The sequence below is a fragment of the Nothobranchius furzeri genome, chromosome 13 (assembly GCF_043380555.1).
Source record: "Nothobranchius furzeri strain GRZ-AD chromosome 13, NfurGRZ-RIMD1, whole genome shotgun sequence".
Classification (NCBI taxonomy): Eukaryota; Metazoa; Chordata; class Actinopteri; order Cyprinodontiformes; family Nothobranchiidae; genus Nothobranchius; species Nothobranchius furzeri.
The window spans coordinates 65848768-65865367 of record NC_091753.1 but is presented as its reverse complement, the minus strand read 5'-3'; the positions used below and the strand labels follow the sequence as shown (position 1 = coordinate 65865367).

At 49.1% G+C, this 16600-nt stretch overlaps 1 protein-coding gene across 1 annotated transcript in view; it reads left to right on the top strand.

Annotated features, from left to right (window-relative positions):
* cab39 (calcium binding protein 39) overlaps positions 1-16600 on the top strand; it is a 59959-nt gene that overhangs the window by 17900 nt on the left and 25459 nt on the right. Inside the window, exons 3-4 of the mRNA XM_054743457.2 lie at positions 1547-1711; positions 13857-13975. Coding sequence (XP_054599432.2) covers positions 1547-1711; positions 13857-13975 — 284 coding nt within the window. The remainder of the gene's footprint in view (positions 1-1546; positions 1712-13856; positions 13976-16600) is intronic.

Below are 16600 nucleotides of genomic sequence, written 5' to 3'. Positions count from 1 at the left end.
GTCTTTTTCCACATATTGACTTATGACAGCTTAGTTTAAATAGTCATTAGCCTATTGGACTGCATGGTGGCGCAGTGGTTAGCACTGTTGCCTTGCAGCTAGAAGGTTGCAGGTTTGAAACTCGGCTGCAGCCTTTCTGCGTGGAGTTGCGTGTTCTCCCCATGCATGCGTGGGTTTCCTCCGGGTACTCCGGTTTCCCCCACAGATCACAACACGCCCTATAGGTTATAAATTGTAAGCTGCTTTGGATAAAAGCGTCTGCTAAATAAATAAACATAAACATAATTAATAGGGCTGTAGCGAAGCCTCGACGAAGTCGACGGCTCGATTCTAAAAATTTGTCGACGTCAGATCCGGAAGTCGACGCACCGCGCCCACTTGTTGCATCCCCAGGAGTTTGTAAACAGAGGTGAAATCTGCCTGCTTTTCCTCTAGTTCGCCCTCTTCTCCGCCTTCACTAACATCTCCGCCAAATACCGAAGACCCGGAACAACGTCCGTCCACTACTAGATTATTTTCCTGTTTTGCCCGCCTTCATCTCCCGGCAACGGACAACAACTTCCGGGGTCAGATGCGCTGCTTCGTCTCTACCGCACATGTAGAAAATCACCGGGAGCGCTTCTCCCTTCATTAAGGAGCTTCTTTCAGACATGAGGAGAGCTGTTTTGGTGGTAGCAGTCTCTCCTCCGTGCTGGTCTGTTTGCTGCTGGGTGTTTTTGGTTTATTTTAACTTGGTAACTTGAACTTAACGTTGGTAAAGCTACTGTTAGCATCTTCGCTAACAGCTTCTTGCGTTGGGATAAGCTGTTACGTTTTGGTTTAGAGTTCATCTTTTTTGTGGTGCAGATCTCCCTTTTATTACATTTAGAGTGTTGTGGGTTTTTGGTTTAGTGTAAAATATCACCTGAGTTTGGTTTAACCCGTAAGACCACTCGCCTCACGCACATAAGTGACCAAAACAAAGCAGCATGGAGACACTCCATCTTCTACCACCTCTCAGGCAGCAGCCTGCACTCCCAAGTTCTACACGTCACCAGAACATAACCAACCGCAACACAATAAACGCAGTGTTATACAAAATGGAAGGCCTGTAGTGTTTATTCTCTTACAGTAAGAATTTATCAATTTTTTTGAGGAATTTATTTGAGATTTTCTGGTTTTTGTTAATTGTGCAATAGAAAAATAATCATTAGATTAATTTTCTAAATAGTCATTAGAATAGTCGACTATTCGATAAAATAATCGTCAGAATAATCGTTTTAAAAATAATCGTTTACCCCCAGCCCTAATAATTAACCCCTAACAGCATACCACTAGAGGGAGCTCTCACTCTACTATTAGACAATGACTGGTCTAGCTGCTGTTTGTCTTTTATGTCATGTTACACTTTACCTGAAACAAGGTGAGCTCTGCTACATCTTACTGATCAGTAACAAGTCCATATGGGCTAATCAGAACTTCTTACAGGCTCCTTCTTTTGATTGTGATGGCTACTTTGTGTGTCTGTAATGTGTGTGTGTGTGTGTATGTGTGTGTGTTCCTTCAGGCTGCAGAGGAGGTGTCAAAGAGCCTGGTGGCCATGAAGGAGATCCTGTATGGCACAAATGAGAAGGAGCCTCAGACAGAAGCAGTAGCCCAGCTGGCCCAGGAGCTCTACAACAGTGGATTACTAAGCACCCTGATAGCAGACCTGCAGCTTATTGACTTTGAGGTGACACGTGCTCCAGACTAGAAATTATTCTCTTAAATGTGTTAATTTTTCACATAAAAATTTCATGTCTTTTTTTCATAGCAGATTTTAGCAGTTCTATTGAAAAATCTCTAAATGTTCATTTTAAAATAGAGCAAACAATTGTCATGTTGTGGTGTAGAAATCTAACCCACGACCTACAGAATCAGCATAGAGACGGGGGTAAAGTGTTTAAATAAGAATTTATTATAAGGGAACCCAATGAAGCAGCATAAACATAGCAGAGTTCTTTCACAAGGGAGCCGGTGCGGGAAATCTGTGGACAGTTGGGAGTTAGATCCAACTCGAGGAGGGAACAAGGAATCTGAATTGTGCGGAGGACTTACAGTCTGGAGAGGAGGGACCTAGCTCGAGGGAGGAGTGGTCCGGTCTGGGCTGAGATCCAAAAGGTGAGATGTGGAGGGAGCCGAGTTTGTGGAGATCCGGGGAGCTTAGGTGGGCAGCTGGAGGTGGCTCTGGCCAGGGAGAGGCTGAGAGACAAGCAGGTTGGAGTTCCAGAGTTCAGCCAGTCAGAGATGAAGGTGGAGGTTTTATCTGGTGAACGAGAGCAGGAAGGGTAAATGCAAAATCCAAAACACATCTAAAATCTTGAAAGGTCCAAAGAGCTCGAATATAATATGAAGAGGTGGCTTACCCCGGCTTTCCACCGGAGCCGTCAGCAGCACGTTACTGCAGCAGCGTGTCATAGCTGCTGATAGGAACCGCTGTGGTCAACAGAACCTTTTCCACCGGAGCCGTCAGCAGCGCGAGTCGGCCGCGTCTCAGGAGCAGCATGTCGCGGCCTTTACGCGCCGGTTCTATTTTCTACGAGCGACGCCTCTGAAACGGGTCAAGTTCGACGTTTTTGGGGAAGGAAAGACAGGAAATCGGACGCGGAAACGGAGCAAAGCTCCCGAGATTTTCAGAATAAAGAAACGTACTGCCTTCCGGTTGCTTTACTTTAAAAAAGTTACTAACTGTGCGGCCCCGTGAGAAGTTATCACCTAGCTAGCGGTCTCCTTTGTTTTTCAGGTCCGTATTGGCGATTATAAAACGGACAGAACATAAAACACAAACCATGTTGTAGTTTTCTCCTGCTTGTTGTTGTGTTTACTGACGTGCTCGGTCGGTGACAGCTGCTCCCCTGCTGCTTCGCGTCTCGTGGGAAGGGCCAAGCAGCAGCTTACGCGAGCAAGACGTGCTGCTGCAGTAACGTGCTGCTGATGGCTCCGGTGGAAACCCGGGGTTAGAAGGTACCCGGGTAGAGTAATCATCCAGCGAAGTGTAGAAGTCTCTCAGCTGCTTAAATACACCTGGCCGGCTGATGAGCAGATCTGCTGCAGCTTGGTCAACCTCCAGACACGCCCACCTGCAGAGGGAAAACTCAGAGACAGGGAGTGACAGCAGGAACACACCTCAGACCGTGACAACAATTAATGCTTTATTAAAGTGTTTAAAAGTCTACCCATAGATTATTAAACAAAACAATAAGCAATGAAATCATTATTATTATATTTTGTATCGGCTTTGCCCTTTAAGGCTGGATTGGGTAAGCGATTCTTGATACGCCTCTCACTGACGAGCTTCTAAAGGTGTAGTTCACTAAAAACATTTCTTCAGGATTATTTCTGATTATAATCAGCAGAGCTGTGGAATATTCGATGCATCGAGATGGAGGCATAAAGATTATGAATTGTTGAAGAAGCCCACCATAGGCAATTATTGTCGAATGCAGTTTGGCTTTTTAACCAATTCTCAAGCCATTATATCAGAGTGGGATGTGACATTTACAGAGTGGGAAATGTTGGTCCGCCTTTATGTAGTGTTGCAGGGCTCAGCGCTGGAGTTCTAACCTGAGACCTAGGGATGGGTACCGAATTCAGTACTTTCTAAGGCACCGGCCGAATCCCACAGTACTGACCGATTCACGCCACGTAAAACTGTGCCTTGTTTCGGTACTCGTGCCGCGCGGCGGCGCAAGAGTGTAATGTCAGTCACTGTGGACGAGCTGTAAACAAAGCAGCATGGCAGAGAGGAAGTGTTCTGAAGTTTGCGCCCACTTCACTAAGTGGGATGAGTAACTGGGTGATGATGAAACCAGCAACAACCATCTAAGTGAGGCATCATCATCTTAATTTGCTCCGGTAGGTAAATATGACTTCGTATTTGAAGTATTCCCATTTCTTCCCCGTATAATCAAGATGAGGATTTTCTGTGACAGATAAAAGGAGTTTCTTAATCATTTCACAGTATTCTTCATCATTAAAAAATAATACATTAAACTTCCAGTACCCATTTCTACCTATATTTTCTTCGTCTTCGTCTTCGTCTTCCTCCGCTTATCCGGGTCGCGGGGGCAGCATCCCAATTAGGGAGCTCCAGGCCGTCCTCTCCCCGGCCTTGTCCACCAGCTCCTCCGGCAGGACCCCAAGGCGTTCCCGGACCATATTGGAGATGTAACCTCTCCAACGTGTCCTGGGTCGACCCGGGGGCCTTCTGCCGGCAGGACATGCCCGAAACACCTCCCCGGGGAGGCGTCCAGGAGGCATCCTGACCAGATGCCCAAACCACCTCAACTGGCTCCTTTCGATCCGGAGGAGCAGCGGTTCTACTCCGAGTCCCTCCCGAATGTCCGAGCTCCTCACCCTATATTTTCTGTCTTAGGAATTAATTTTATAGAAACAACACAATGATCCGTAACAGGGGCTGCCGATATTTCAGCGAGAGAGATAAGACCTAAAATATTTTGAGATACTAGCCATAAACCAATTCTTGACTTATTATTACTATTTGTACGTATCCATGAAAATTGTCTAATATACGGGTTAATATGTCTCCAAGCATCTGACAGAGAGTTGTTTGCACAAAAACTACTCAATGTTCGATTATAAAAATGTGTAGAGAATTTAGTGGGATATCTATCCATCCATTCATCAGGTACGCAGTTATAGTGTCGTTGTCCCCCCCCCCCCCCCCCCAAACCAGTATATTATCTGTTGGGTATTTAAGTTTAGATTCTCCAATAATTTTTGTAATTTCATTTATGAATATTTTGTTTTCTGTGACCGAACTATATCCGTATACATTACAAACAATCCAAAAAAACACCATCGAAATTCAAAATCGCAATTATCCAATGTCCCCTTGAGTCTGCTTTATATTTCATAAGCTTACCCGGACAGCTGTTAAAACGGATCGCCACACCTCCAGATCTGTTGGATCCATGACTAAAAAGAACAGTGTCCCCCCACTGAATCTTCCAGAATGCCGTGTCGTCTTCACATGAATGAGTCTCTTGAAGAAAGATAACTTGTGCCTTTTGTTCCTTACAAAATAGAAATAATGCCTTTCTTTTGGTAATGTCCTTCAGTCTGTCACAAACTCCTCCCGCTGACTGCATTCCAATCATTCCTGCCACCAACGTGGTCGCTGACGTCATCACGCCGACACTACTTAAAGAAGTGCCGGCGTTTCATTCATTGCTAGTCATCGTTCTCACCAGACTTTGTATCGAGTCTCCAGGCTTACCAGCCCTCAAAATCTTCTAACTACACCTTCAGGAGATAACCACGCTGGTTACCTCCGTCACTCCGCGTCTGGGCAACAGAAACTTTCAGTCACGCTTCAGATCTGCCAACGAACCTGACAGGATGACTGAGCCCCAAGTTGACCCAGCGGAGTTCGCGCGTCTGCGTGTCGAAGTGGCTCAACAGCGCGCAACCTTGGATCAGCATACGGCAGAAATGAACCAGCTCCGTGCCGTAGCTGATCGCCAAGCCACCAAGATCGAGTCACTCACCGAGCTAGTACTCCAGCTGACCACCGCTCTGTAACGTCAGATCGCAGCTGTTTCTGACAGGATGGAACCACGCCTCAGCCTTCCAGAGAAGTGGGATGGAACCAGGGGATCCCCGGAGAGCATGTTGGCGACCCTGGCCATGACTTTTGAGTGCCCGCCGGCACGCTACCCCACATCCTGCTCTCGTGTCACCCTGCTTACCTCACTGCTGACAGGTCGAGCAGGTGAATGGGCGGCGGCTCTTTACAATCAGAAATCTCCTGCCTGCAGTGACTATGAGACTTTTGTAAAGGAGATGAAAAAGACTTTTGTGCACCCCAGCAGCGAGGTTTCAGACGAGACTCGGCTGCTTCAGCTTCGCCAGGGCTCCCAGACGGCGGCTCAGTACACCTCTCGCTTCCGGACGACAGCAGCTCGGTTGAGTTGGGATGACGCCGCCCTAAAGGCCGTTTACCTGGAGGGACTGTCACCGAGAATCCGGGAGGGCATGATCGGGCACGAGGTCCCAACCTCCCTAGACCTGGCAGTGGATCTGGCTCTCCAACTGGACCGCTGCATCCTGAACCGGCCGAGCACCATGTCGGCCCCCGTACACACCAGGACGTCACCCCGCCGGCCGGCTCACCAACCGACGGAGGAGCCGATGCAGCTCGGACATCTTCCCCTTGAGGAACGGGCACGGCGCTACCAGGAGGGAAGATGCGCTTACTGTGGGGATTTGGGTCACCACCGTGGCACGTGCCCAAAACAACCGGGAAAAGGTCCCTCCGGGTCGGAGTAGGAGCTGTCCCGCCCGGATTCTCCACTTTTCCGGCTCCACACCGAACCACTCTCCCGGTCTCCCTCCACCTGGACCAAGGCCCGACCAGACTGGAGGCACTTTTAGACACGGGGGCTGCGGAGTGTTTTATCGATCACAGACTGGTTACTTGGCTCAAGATACCCCTCACCGCCCTCGACCGACCCATTCCCGTGACCTCTGTGGACGGCCGGCCCGTCATGCCGTACCCTCTCACCCACCAAACTCAGGGTCTCCACATGACTATTGACCAACACCGGGAGACCCTCCACTTCCTGGTCATCCAGGCCCCGGCTATGCCTCTCATCCTGGGTCATTCCTGGTTCTGCCGCCATGAGCCTCACATCTCCTGGTCCACCAGTAAAGTCCTGGCCTGGGGCACGGGTTGCCATAACCACCGGGGCTCCCCTGCACCTCGGACTGGAGCAGCCCCTCCCACAGACGTAGACCTGACGCTCATCCCTCCTCAATACCACGACCTTGCTTAGGTCTTCGCTAAAGAACCCACTACCAGGTTACCTCCTCACCGACCCTACGACCTGGAGATCAGGCTCCAGCCCGGCACCCCCCCCCCCCCTCGGGGTCGCCTGTTCTCCCTCTCTCCGGCGGAGACCCGGGCTATGGACAGTTATATAACTGATGCCCTCCAGAAGGGATTCATCCGTCCCTCAACATCCCCCGGGGCCGCGGGGTTTTTCTTTGTAAAGAAGAAGGAGGGGGATCTCCGGCCCTGCATAGACTATCGAGGGTTAAATAAAATAACGATCAGGGACCGTCACCCTCTCCCTCTCATGGGCACCGCCCTGGACGCCATCACACAAGCCTCAGTGTTTACTAAACTGGATCTGCGCAGCGCCTATAACCTCATCCGTATTAAGGAAGGTGAGGAGTGGAAGACCGCTTTTATCATGCCCACTGGCCACTATGAATATTTGGTGATGTCTTTTGGCCTCTGCAACAGCCCTGCCGTCTTCCAGCGGTTCATTACAGATGTGCTGAGAGACATGTTGGGCCGCTGGGTCTTTGTCTATCTAGATGACATCCTCATCTACTCCCGCTCGGCCGAAGAGCACATCCGTCATGTTCGAGCTGTTCTGTCCCGCCTCCTGGACCATGGAATTTACTGCAAACTGGAGAAGTGTGCGTTTCACCAGGAGTCCACCTCCTTCCTGGGTTTTACCATCTCCTCCCGGGGCCTGAAGACTGACCCCCGGAAGGTTCAGGCAGTAGCTCAGTGGCCTCTATCCACGACCCTGAAGCAGCTGCAAAGCTTCCTGGGTTTCTTGAACTTTTATCGGAGGTTTATACGCAACTTCAGCTCCCTCGCAGCGCCACTGACCTCACTCACCAAAACCACCAATCAGCCTCGCCCTTTTCGCCTTACTCCAGAGGCTGTCCGTGCTTTCCATGAGCTGGTCGGACGTTTCACTAAGGAACCCATCCTCCTCCACCCGGACCAGACCCGGCCTTTCGTTGTGGAGGTGGACGCCCCTGATGTGGGAGCGGGAGCCGTTCTCTCGCAATGGGGTCCGGACTCTAAGCTCCACCCATGTGCCTACTTCTCCCGGAAGTTTTCCCCCACCCAGCAGAACTATGGGGTCGGCGACAGAGAGCTGCTGGCAATAAAAAGGGCTCTGGGGGAATGGAGGCAGTGGCTCCTGGGGACCACCGATCCCTTTCTGATCTGGACCGACCACCAGAATCTCATTCATCTACAGTCTGCCCGCCAACTCAACCCTCGTCAAGCTCGGTGGGCCCTCTTTTTCGAGCCGTACCACTTCCATATCGCCTACCGGCCCGGCTCCAAGAACCTCAAGGCGGACGCTCTCTCTCTGCGTTTCGCACCAGATGCCGGCCCCCCGGAGCCTCGGACTGTTCTACCGACCCAACGCTTCCTGGCCTCCCTCCAATGGCCGTTGGAGCAGTTCATACGGGCAGCACTTCCTGGCTATCCGGCGCCGCCGGAGACTCCACCGAACCGTCTCTACGTTCCCGCCTCCTGCCGACAAGAGGCGCTCACGTGGGGGCATTGTTCACGGCTCGCGGGACATCAAGGACGAGCCCGTACCCTCCAGTTCCTCCGTCGGGCTCTCTGGTGGCCGTCCATGAGGAAGGACGTCCTCGAGTTCACAGCTGCGTGTGATGTGTGTGCTCGCTCCATGTCCTCCAACCGACCGGGCGCTGGAGAGTTACAGCCTCTCCCTGTGCCCAAGCGGCCGTGGTCACACATCGGGCTGGACTTTGTCACGGGACTGCCGGCGGTCGACCACCTGGACACCATATTGACTATCACGGACCGTTTCTCCAAGGCCGTGCACTTAGTGGCCCTAGCCGGCCTCCCCACAGCCAAGAGGACGGCCGAACTGCTCCTGGAACAGGTGGTGCGTCTCCATGGTTTCCCTCAGGACGTGGTTTCCGACCGAGGACCCCAGTTCGTCTCACGCTTCTGGAAAGCGTTCTGTCGCCTGGTCGGTGCTTCCACCAGTCTGTCCTCTGGATACCATCCGCAGACAAACGGTCAGACAGAGAGAGCTAACCAGCAGCTTGGACGCTACCTGCGCTGCTTCGCTTCGTCCCAACCTACCACCTGGCCCCGCTTTCTCCTGTGGGCGGAGCTGTCACACAACCTCCAGACCTCCTCTGCCACGAGTCTGTCTCCCTTTGAGACCTGTTACGGTTATCAGCCTCCTCTGTTTGACCATCAGGTGCCAGAGGTGGAGGTCCCTGCTGCCCAGACGCTGGTTCGCCGCTGTCGGCTCGCCTGGATCCGGGCCCGTGCGTTCATCACCCGGGCCAACACGGAATATGCCCGTCAGCATCGCCACCGGCCTGGCCCCATCTTCTGGTCTGGCGACCAGGTGTGGCTCTCCTCCGCTAACCTGAGGATGCCGGCTGGCTCCCGGAAGCTCACTCCTCGCTTCCTGGGTACGTTCCCTGTCCTCAAGGTCATCAATCCAGTCACCTACCGTCTGCGCCTCCCGGCTACTCTCCGGATTCACCCGGTCTTTCACGTCTCCCAGCTTAAGCCTGTGATCTCCTCTCCTCTCCACCCTCCACCGGTCCGGGTGCCTCCGCCCCGCGGGGTTGAGGCGGATCGCACCTACACGATCCGCAGGATTCTGGACGCTCGCCGCCGGGGACGCGGTTGGCAGTACCTCGTGGACTGGGAGGGGTACGGGCCTGAGGAACGTTCTTGGGAGCCCACAAGCTCGTTTGGCGACCCTGCCCTGCTAACTGACTTCTGGGCCCGCCGTCCTGGGACTTTGGGAGCCGTCCCTAGAGGGGGGGGGGGGGGGGGTCCTGTCACGAACTCCTCCCGCTGACTGCATTCCAATCATTCCTGCCATCAACGTGGTGGCTGACGTCATCACGCCGACACTACTTAAGGAAGTGCCGGCGTTTCATTCATTGCTCAGTCATCGTTCTCACCAGACTTTGTATCGAGTCTCCAGGCTTACCAGCCCTCAAAATCTTCTAACTACACCTTCAGGAGATAACCACGCCGGTTATCTCCGTCGCTCCGCGTCTGGGCAACAGAAACTCTCAGTCACGCTTCAGATCTGCCAATGAACCTGACACAGTCCTCTTGCATTTAATGAAATAAATGATAATCTTGAACTCATAAGGATTTCAAAAAATGACCTAAACACAAAAAAAAAAACATAAAAATTTTAACTTTGATTTAACAGGAATGTAAGGCTTCACCAAAGACTAGCTTAGTGAATAATAGTTGAACTGTCCCTCTAAACGTCTTCACAACTCATTCAGAAAGCCACCACCTCCTTCTTCAGGGGAAAATCTGGGTGTTTTCAATTAATGCAAACGGTCCTCTGAAGTACGCTCTCTTGTTCTTCTCCCGCGCCTCCTTCACCTTCGGCCACAGCAGCCTCCTCGCTTCCCTGTCTTCCTGAATCAGATCTTCTGCAAATCTTAAACCATTTTTCTTGCAAACTTCACAGTTCTTGGAAAGCTTCCAGATGAGGTCTCTGCACTCTCTCTTCACGAACTGGATAATTAATGTTAAGTTACATTCGCTACTCGCATGTGCATTCAGTGCAGTGTGTGTATGTGCGTCACTCATTGTGGTCCGGGTGAAACATGACCCTTTGCAATTCCAAAGCCATGAATTAATTAAACATGAATTTAACAAATTCTTGAGGCAGAGAATTTGAGGCTTTCTTGTACTCGAATTATTCGAGGTACTCGAGGAATTGTTCAGCCCTAGAGACCATTGAGTCCACTGATCTCAGGGGGAGAGAGGTCCAGAGTCTGGGGGTCACAGCAGCAAATGATCTGTCACCTTTGGTCTTTAGCCTGGTGCTGCACAACCAGTAGGCTTTGGTCCCCGGACCTCAGGGACCTGCTGGGGGTGTAGGGACTAAAGCCGGGCGTACACTGTGCGACTTTTTCACTCGCAGCGTTCAGCTTCAGCTCAAACTGTACGACTTCCTCGCAGAGCAGATCTCACGAGTCATGCGCTCACACTGCACGACCCAGTTCTCGCATGCGACCTGACTGCTCACACTGTACGTCTGGTAGCAACACGTCGGCCCTAAAAATATGCTAAAAATAGCAGTTTTTACTCAACACTTCAGACTTTTTTTGTCTTGTTTTCACTGTTGTCCTTCGGGAGTGCTGCAGGAGGACACACAGGGATTTATGGGGGTTGGACGAGGAAAACGAAATAAAGAAAGTAAATCTGTGTTTTGTGATCAGTTTAATTTGACATGAACACGACAAACACGCTTTCTTGACAATCTTTGTGAGTAAAAAAAACGTGTAGAAATAAAAACGAACAGCGTGTGTTATTAGGGAAATAGCGAGCGGCGTTGATGCAGGATTGCGCATGCGCCGTAAGCGGTTCTGATACATTTTGGGTCGCAGCTGCTCGCAGCGCCGCTTCAACAGTGCGATACCCTCACGAGGGACGAGCGAAATATTAAACACGCCAGAAGTCCGTGCGAGCTCACGACTGCTGATCGGCAGCTGGTCACGTGGTGTTAATCGCCTCTCGTAACCCGCTGTACACTACACGACCGCTCGGCGCAAAACTCGCCCCGATGTCGTGGATTCTCGCACGAGTGGAAAATCGGCTCAAAAAGGACGGGCGTAGTTCAAGCCTTTTATTGTTTCTAATATTGATGATTTTGGCATACAGCTCATGAAAACCCAAAATTCCTATCTCACAAAATTTGCATATTTCATCCGACCACTAAAAGAATGGAGATGTCAGAACGTTTGGAAGTCTGCGTGAGTTTATTGTGTTGTTGTGTTGTATTGTGAGCGGCATTTAAGGGAATTGGTGTTGACAAGCTTTTACTGAGGATGTTTTTCTGTTCAACGTCACACTCCCAAAACCAAAATTAGGTCAGGATAACTAACATTACTGGATCAAGTGCATCTGAAGCCACGTGCTCCGCGCTGCAGCAACAGTCTCTAGTCCAAGGCTGACACAGCTTGAAAAAATTCCTGCACAGTTGCTAAATAGATGATTGCTAATATGACACTGTGCATTACTTTATTTGCATATTCATCAAGCATAACCCATTAGCCCAATGTTTTATTATTGTTTTTTACCTGGACACAGCCAGTGCTGTCATCATCTGGGTAATGAAATATACATTTTTCTGCGTACCCCTGTAATGCTCTCACAGACCACTAGGGGTACGCGGACCTCTGGTTGGGAATCACTGCACTAGAAGAATCATCTCCTCTATGGCGCTGTGCAGAGGCATGTCGGTGGTGGACATTTGTCTAGCTTCATCTTGGTCCTCCCCTTGCTCATTTGTCTACTTTATCACTTTTGTCCCTGTGGGACATTTCCTTCTCTCACTCTGTGCTCAGGGTTATTATGAGCTGATTTCAGCGCACCTGTTCACATTGTGAGTGCCTATGGATCATGCTGACATGTCAATTGGAGTTGCATGCCTTCGTCACCATCCCTGATGGGTTTACTTTTTCAGATAATAGCCTCCATTACTCCCCTACTGTTTTCGCTAGGTCTTCTTCTCTGCATGCTTATCATCTTACCCCCTGTGGAGTCGTGTTAAATACCCTGCTGGGTCGGTCACTTGCTGCCAGCTGTTCCCCTGCTGTGTGAATACCAATTGTGACGTTTTTCACTTTCATCACCCCTTCGCTTTGGCTGCTCCTTTTTCCTTCTGCCATTCGCACAGCAGTCATACAGGAGGGGAGAGATTTTTCTGTGGTTTGGCAAACAGAAGCCCTTTTCAGACAGACATTCTGGAACATTTGCGGACAATTCAATCCGGTTTTTAACCGGAACTGTGTTTTCAGACACACCACTTTTGTACCGGAACTTGTCCTTTCGACTGCGTTCACACAGCAGGGAACAGTTCCAGATGTCTGACGGCGGTGGGCGCGGGGGGGGGGGGGGGGGGGGAGGAATCGGACTTATGTTAAGAAGAAGAAGAAGAAAATATCATTTCTATAGTGCCTCTCCAGATAAAAATCACGAGGCGCTTAAGCATAATTCTGCGCACACGAAGACGCATAAGAGACCTGGATGATGAAGCTCAATGGTTAAAGGAATCACGAAGCGGTGTGAAGCGCTCCGTCGCGCGTCTAGGCGGTACCGTAGGAGGCGAGCTGCCGTGGTTCGCCGCATGCTACAGCAGCGGGCTATATAGGTGCGCACAGCGTCCCCCGGTCCCCTCCTCCTCCCCCTCCCTCTTGTCCGGAACTTTACCTCACCAGTCTGAAGCAGCCACCCTGTCCGTAACAAGTCCGGACCTGTTACTAGGGGCTTCGTCCGGATAAATTCCGGAACACGTTATCCGGATGTTTGTATTCAGACAGAGAGGTCTTACGGACAGATTCCGGAACATTTCCGTTTTTCACGGCCTGTCTGAAGGGGGCTTAATATGGTCTGATGATTCGATTTGAACCAGTGAGACGCAGTGACTACAGCCAGCTTTGCCTTTAACCCAATCCAGCCTTAAAGAGCGAAGCTGTGGTTACGTACTTTTAGGTTACAATTGTGAAGATTATGGCTTACAGTTTATGAAAACCCCAGATTCAAAATCTCAGGCAATCAGAATATTGTGAAAAGTTTCAACATCCATTACTTCTGTTGTAGCCTTTATATTTCATTTTGCCTTCTGGGCCACCGTATTCCTCTGAGTTATGTTTTTTATGAGATCATCAAAATTGGCACCAAATGCTGCACATTTTCTTTTGGTTTACTAAACTAATCACAAAGAAAGTGAAACACCTGGGGTAAACATGCATTCTACGTTTGATCCAGTTGAGCACCGGTGCAGAACATCCATGACCAACAACTGAACTAACGTCAGAGACAAAGACACCACTGTTGAAACGTTAGTTCTTTTATTTGTACTGAATCAATACTTTTTAAGAGTGCTCAAGCCTTCTTCTTCTACTTCATAAATAAAACACTGACACTTTTCCTGGTTTCCACCCTTATGTGCTGCTGAGTTGGGAGTGAAATACTAGGCCCATTGTCCACTCGTTCATTGACGTGACTGTGTTATCTGTGTTACCAACAGGGTAAAAAAGATGTAGCACAGATCTTCAACAACATCCTGAGACGTCAAATCGGCACCAGAACACCAACTGTAGAGTACCTCTGTACCCAGCAGAATATCCTCTTCATGTTGCTCAAAGGGTAAGAACACACACACTATTCCTGTTTGCTATAATATTCTGTAGGTAAGTTTTCTGAATGTAGTTGGAGCTTTGTTTATTGTCCACATTCAGCACTACAGAAGCGCAGAGCTTTCATGACTCATGTGTGCGGTTAAGGCTGGGCAATAAAATGATAGCAGTATAGATTTCAAAGTACATTTTCCTCGATAGACCTTTGAGAACGGGTCTTTAGAACCTCAGTATAACTAGAATCCCGTAGCTCAGTAGCAGCCAGATGGGCACACTGCTAGTGACTAATGTTAGTGTAGCATTAAGCCGGGCGGACACTGTGCGACTTTTTCACTCGTAGCACGCAGCTTCAGCTCAAACTGTACGACTTCCTCCCAGAGCAAATCTCACGAGTCATGTGCTCACACTTAGGGCTGTCGCAATATTCGCAAGAACAATATATCGCGATATTAAGAAACCCACCGCGCTGCATGACGTGCCACCGCAATTACCGCACTTGATTAAATCTCGCGACAGCGCATGCTGAGAGGTAAAGTCCGCGCTGATCGAGGAGACAGTAGGGCACTTTTTTTTATTTCTGTTAGATGTTGCAGCCAAATTTGCATTTCAAAGTTAGACCTCCTGAATGTTGTTTTTAAGTTCAGTCTGAGAATGCCGTTACTGCCCTTTGATCTGCATTCAATAAAGTGTTAAAAATGTATTTTTTCTAACATTTTTAAATGTGTAAGCACAATGTTTCAAAGGAAATATTGCCATGAGTTTAGTAATTAACAAACAAATTTGCTAAGTACATAAATAAAAACGGGGTGCAATAATATCGCATATCGCAATATTGAGCTGCCCTGACTCACCGTAGGGGGAATTCCTCAATCGCGACAGCCCTACTCACACTGCACGGCCCAGTTCTCGCATGCGACCTGACTGCTCACACTGTACGTCTGGTAGCAACACGTCGGACCTAGAAATATGCTAAAAATAGCAGTTTTTACACAACACGTCAGACTTTTTTGTCTTGCCTGTTGTCCTTCGGGAGTGCTGCAGGAGGACACACAGGGATTTATGGGGGTTGGATGAGGAAAACGAAATAAAGAAAGTAAATCTGTGTTTTGTGATCAGTTTAATTTGACACGAACACGACAAACACGCTTTCTTAACAATCGTCGTGAGTAAAAAAAAAACGTGTAGAAATAAAAACGATCAACGTGTGTTATTAGGGAAATAGCGGGCGAGCGGTGTTGATGCAGGATTGCGCATGCGTCGTGAGCGGTTCTGATACTTTTTGGGTCGCAGCTGCTCGCAGCGCCGCTTCAACAGTGCGATACCCTCACGAGGAACGAGCAAATATCAAACACTCCAGAAGTTCGTGCGAGCTCACGATTGCTGATCGGTAGCTGGTCACGTGGTGTTAATCGCCTCTCGTAACCCGCTGTACACTACACGACGCTCGGCGCAAAACTCGCCCCGATCTTGTAGATTCTTGCACGAGTGGAAAATCGGCTCAAAAAAAGTGAAAAAGTCGCACAGTGTACGCCCGGCGTTAGATAGCTGGTAAAAAAATAGAAAATACGAATGCTCCGAACTGAAAAAAAAGATGGAAAAAAGAGACAGAGGACACAAACATGGCATTGTTATAAAAAAAAGGGGGGGGGACCAAACAGTTCAGACGAATGGACGCCGTTTGGCTAGCGTCATAGCTACGAAGCTAATGTGGCGTATGCAGGTTCTAACAAACTCAGGGGAAACCATTGATATGTTTGAGGTCATAAACCAGCTCTACTGGCTGGAGCGGCAGGATGTAAAACTTAATAATCCCAGATTAGAGCGAGTGTGAAGAGAATTACTTACCATGCATTTCATTTTTATTTCACTCCCCTACATGAGGCTCTCCTAAACCAAAAGTCTTGAGTTTAAACCAAGCCCCCAAAAAGCAGCTCAAAAATTGGTCCCAACCCGGAAGTACCAAAAATTGCAGTTCCACCCTCATCCACTAGGGGCTGGTGTCAGAAGCGAGCAAATCCTCATTGACTCCCATGTTAAAAATACCAATTTCACAGCAGAAATAAACATGTTTACAGCCTGGTACCAGAACATGTTTTAGGTTTAAATGATCTAGTTTACACTCATGACAACTCTGAGGGGGGTGGATTTTTTTCTCACTCTTCTGTTTAAGTGTATTAAAAGTCTAAAATTCTGAATAATTAATGAGCATCAGACCCACGTGACCACAGAGCTAGCTCCGTGGAAAGGCCTCAGTAGAGCCTCGGTCTGGCTTGGAAACTGCTCCGGGGAATTTTGAGTCTCTGTGTGTGTGTATTCTTTTTTGGATATTTTTTGTGCAATTGTTGGACAAAATGACTTGCTGTGGCATTAATTGCACTAATAGAGCATCCAAGGAGTCTCCACTTCATTTTTTTCTGTAAGTAAAATTATATTTATGTATTTTAGGTCACTGCCGAGCTGAGCTTAGATTTTAACCATGAAATTTAAATGTAATAGGGTAAAACCCAGTGCATTTAACATAATGCTGCACTTTAGAAAATGGGTTGAAATATAACATGTTGGTGGAGCTGGGTTCCCACTATCGGCTTGTGGAGCTCTCGGGAGACCGATGTTTTCCACCCGGTTCTCCCCTCCC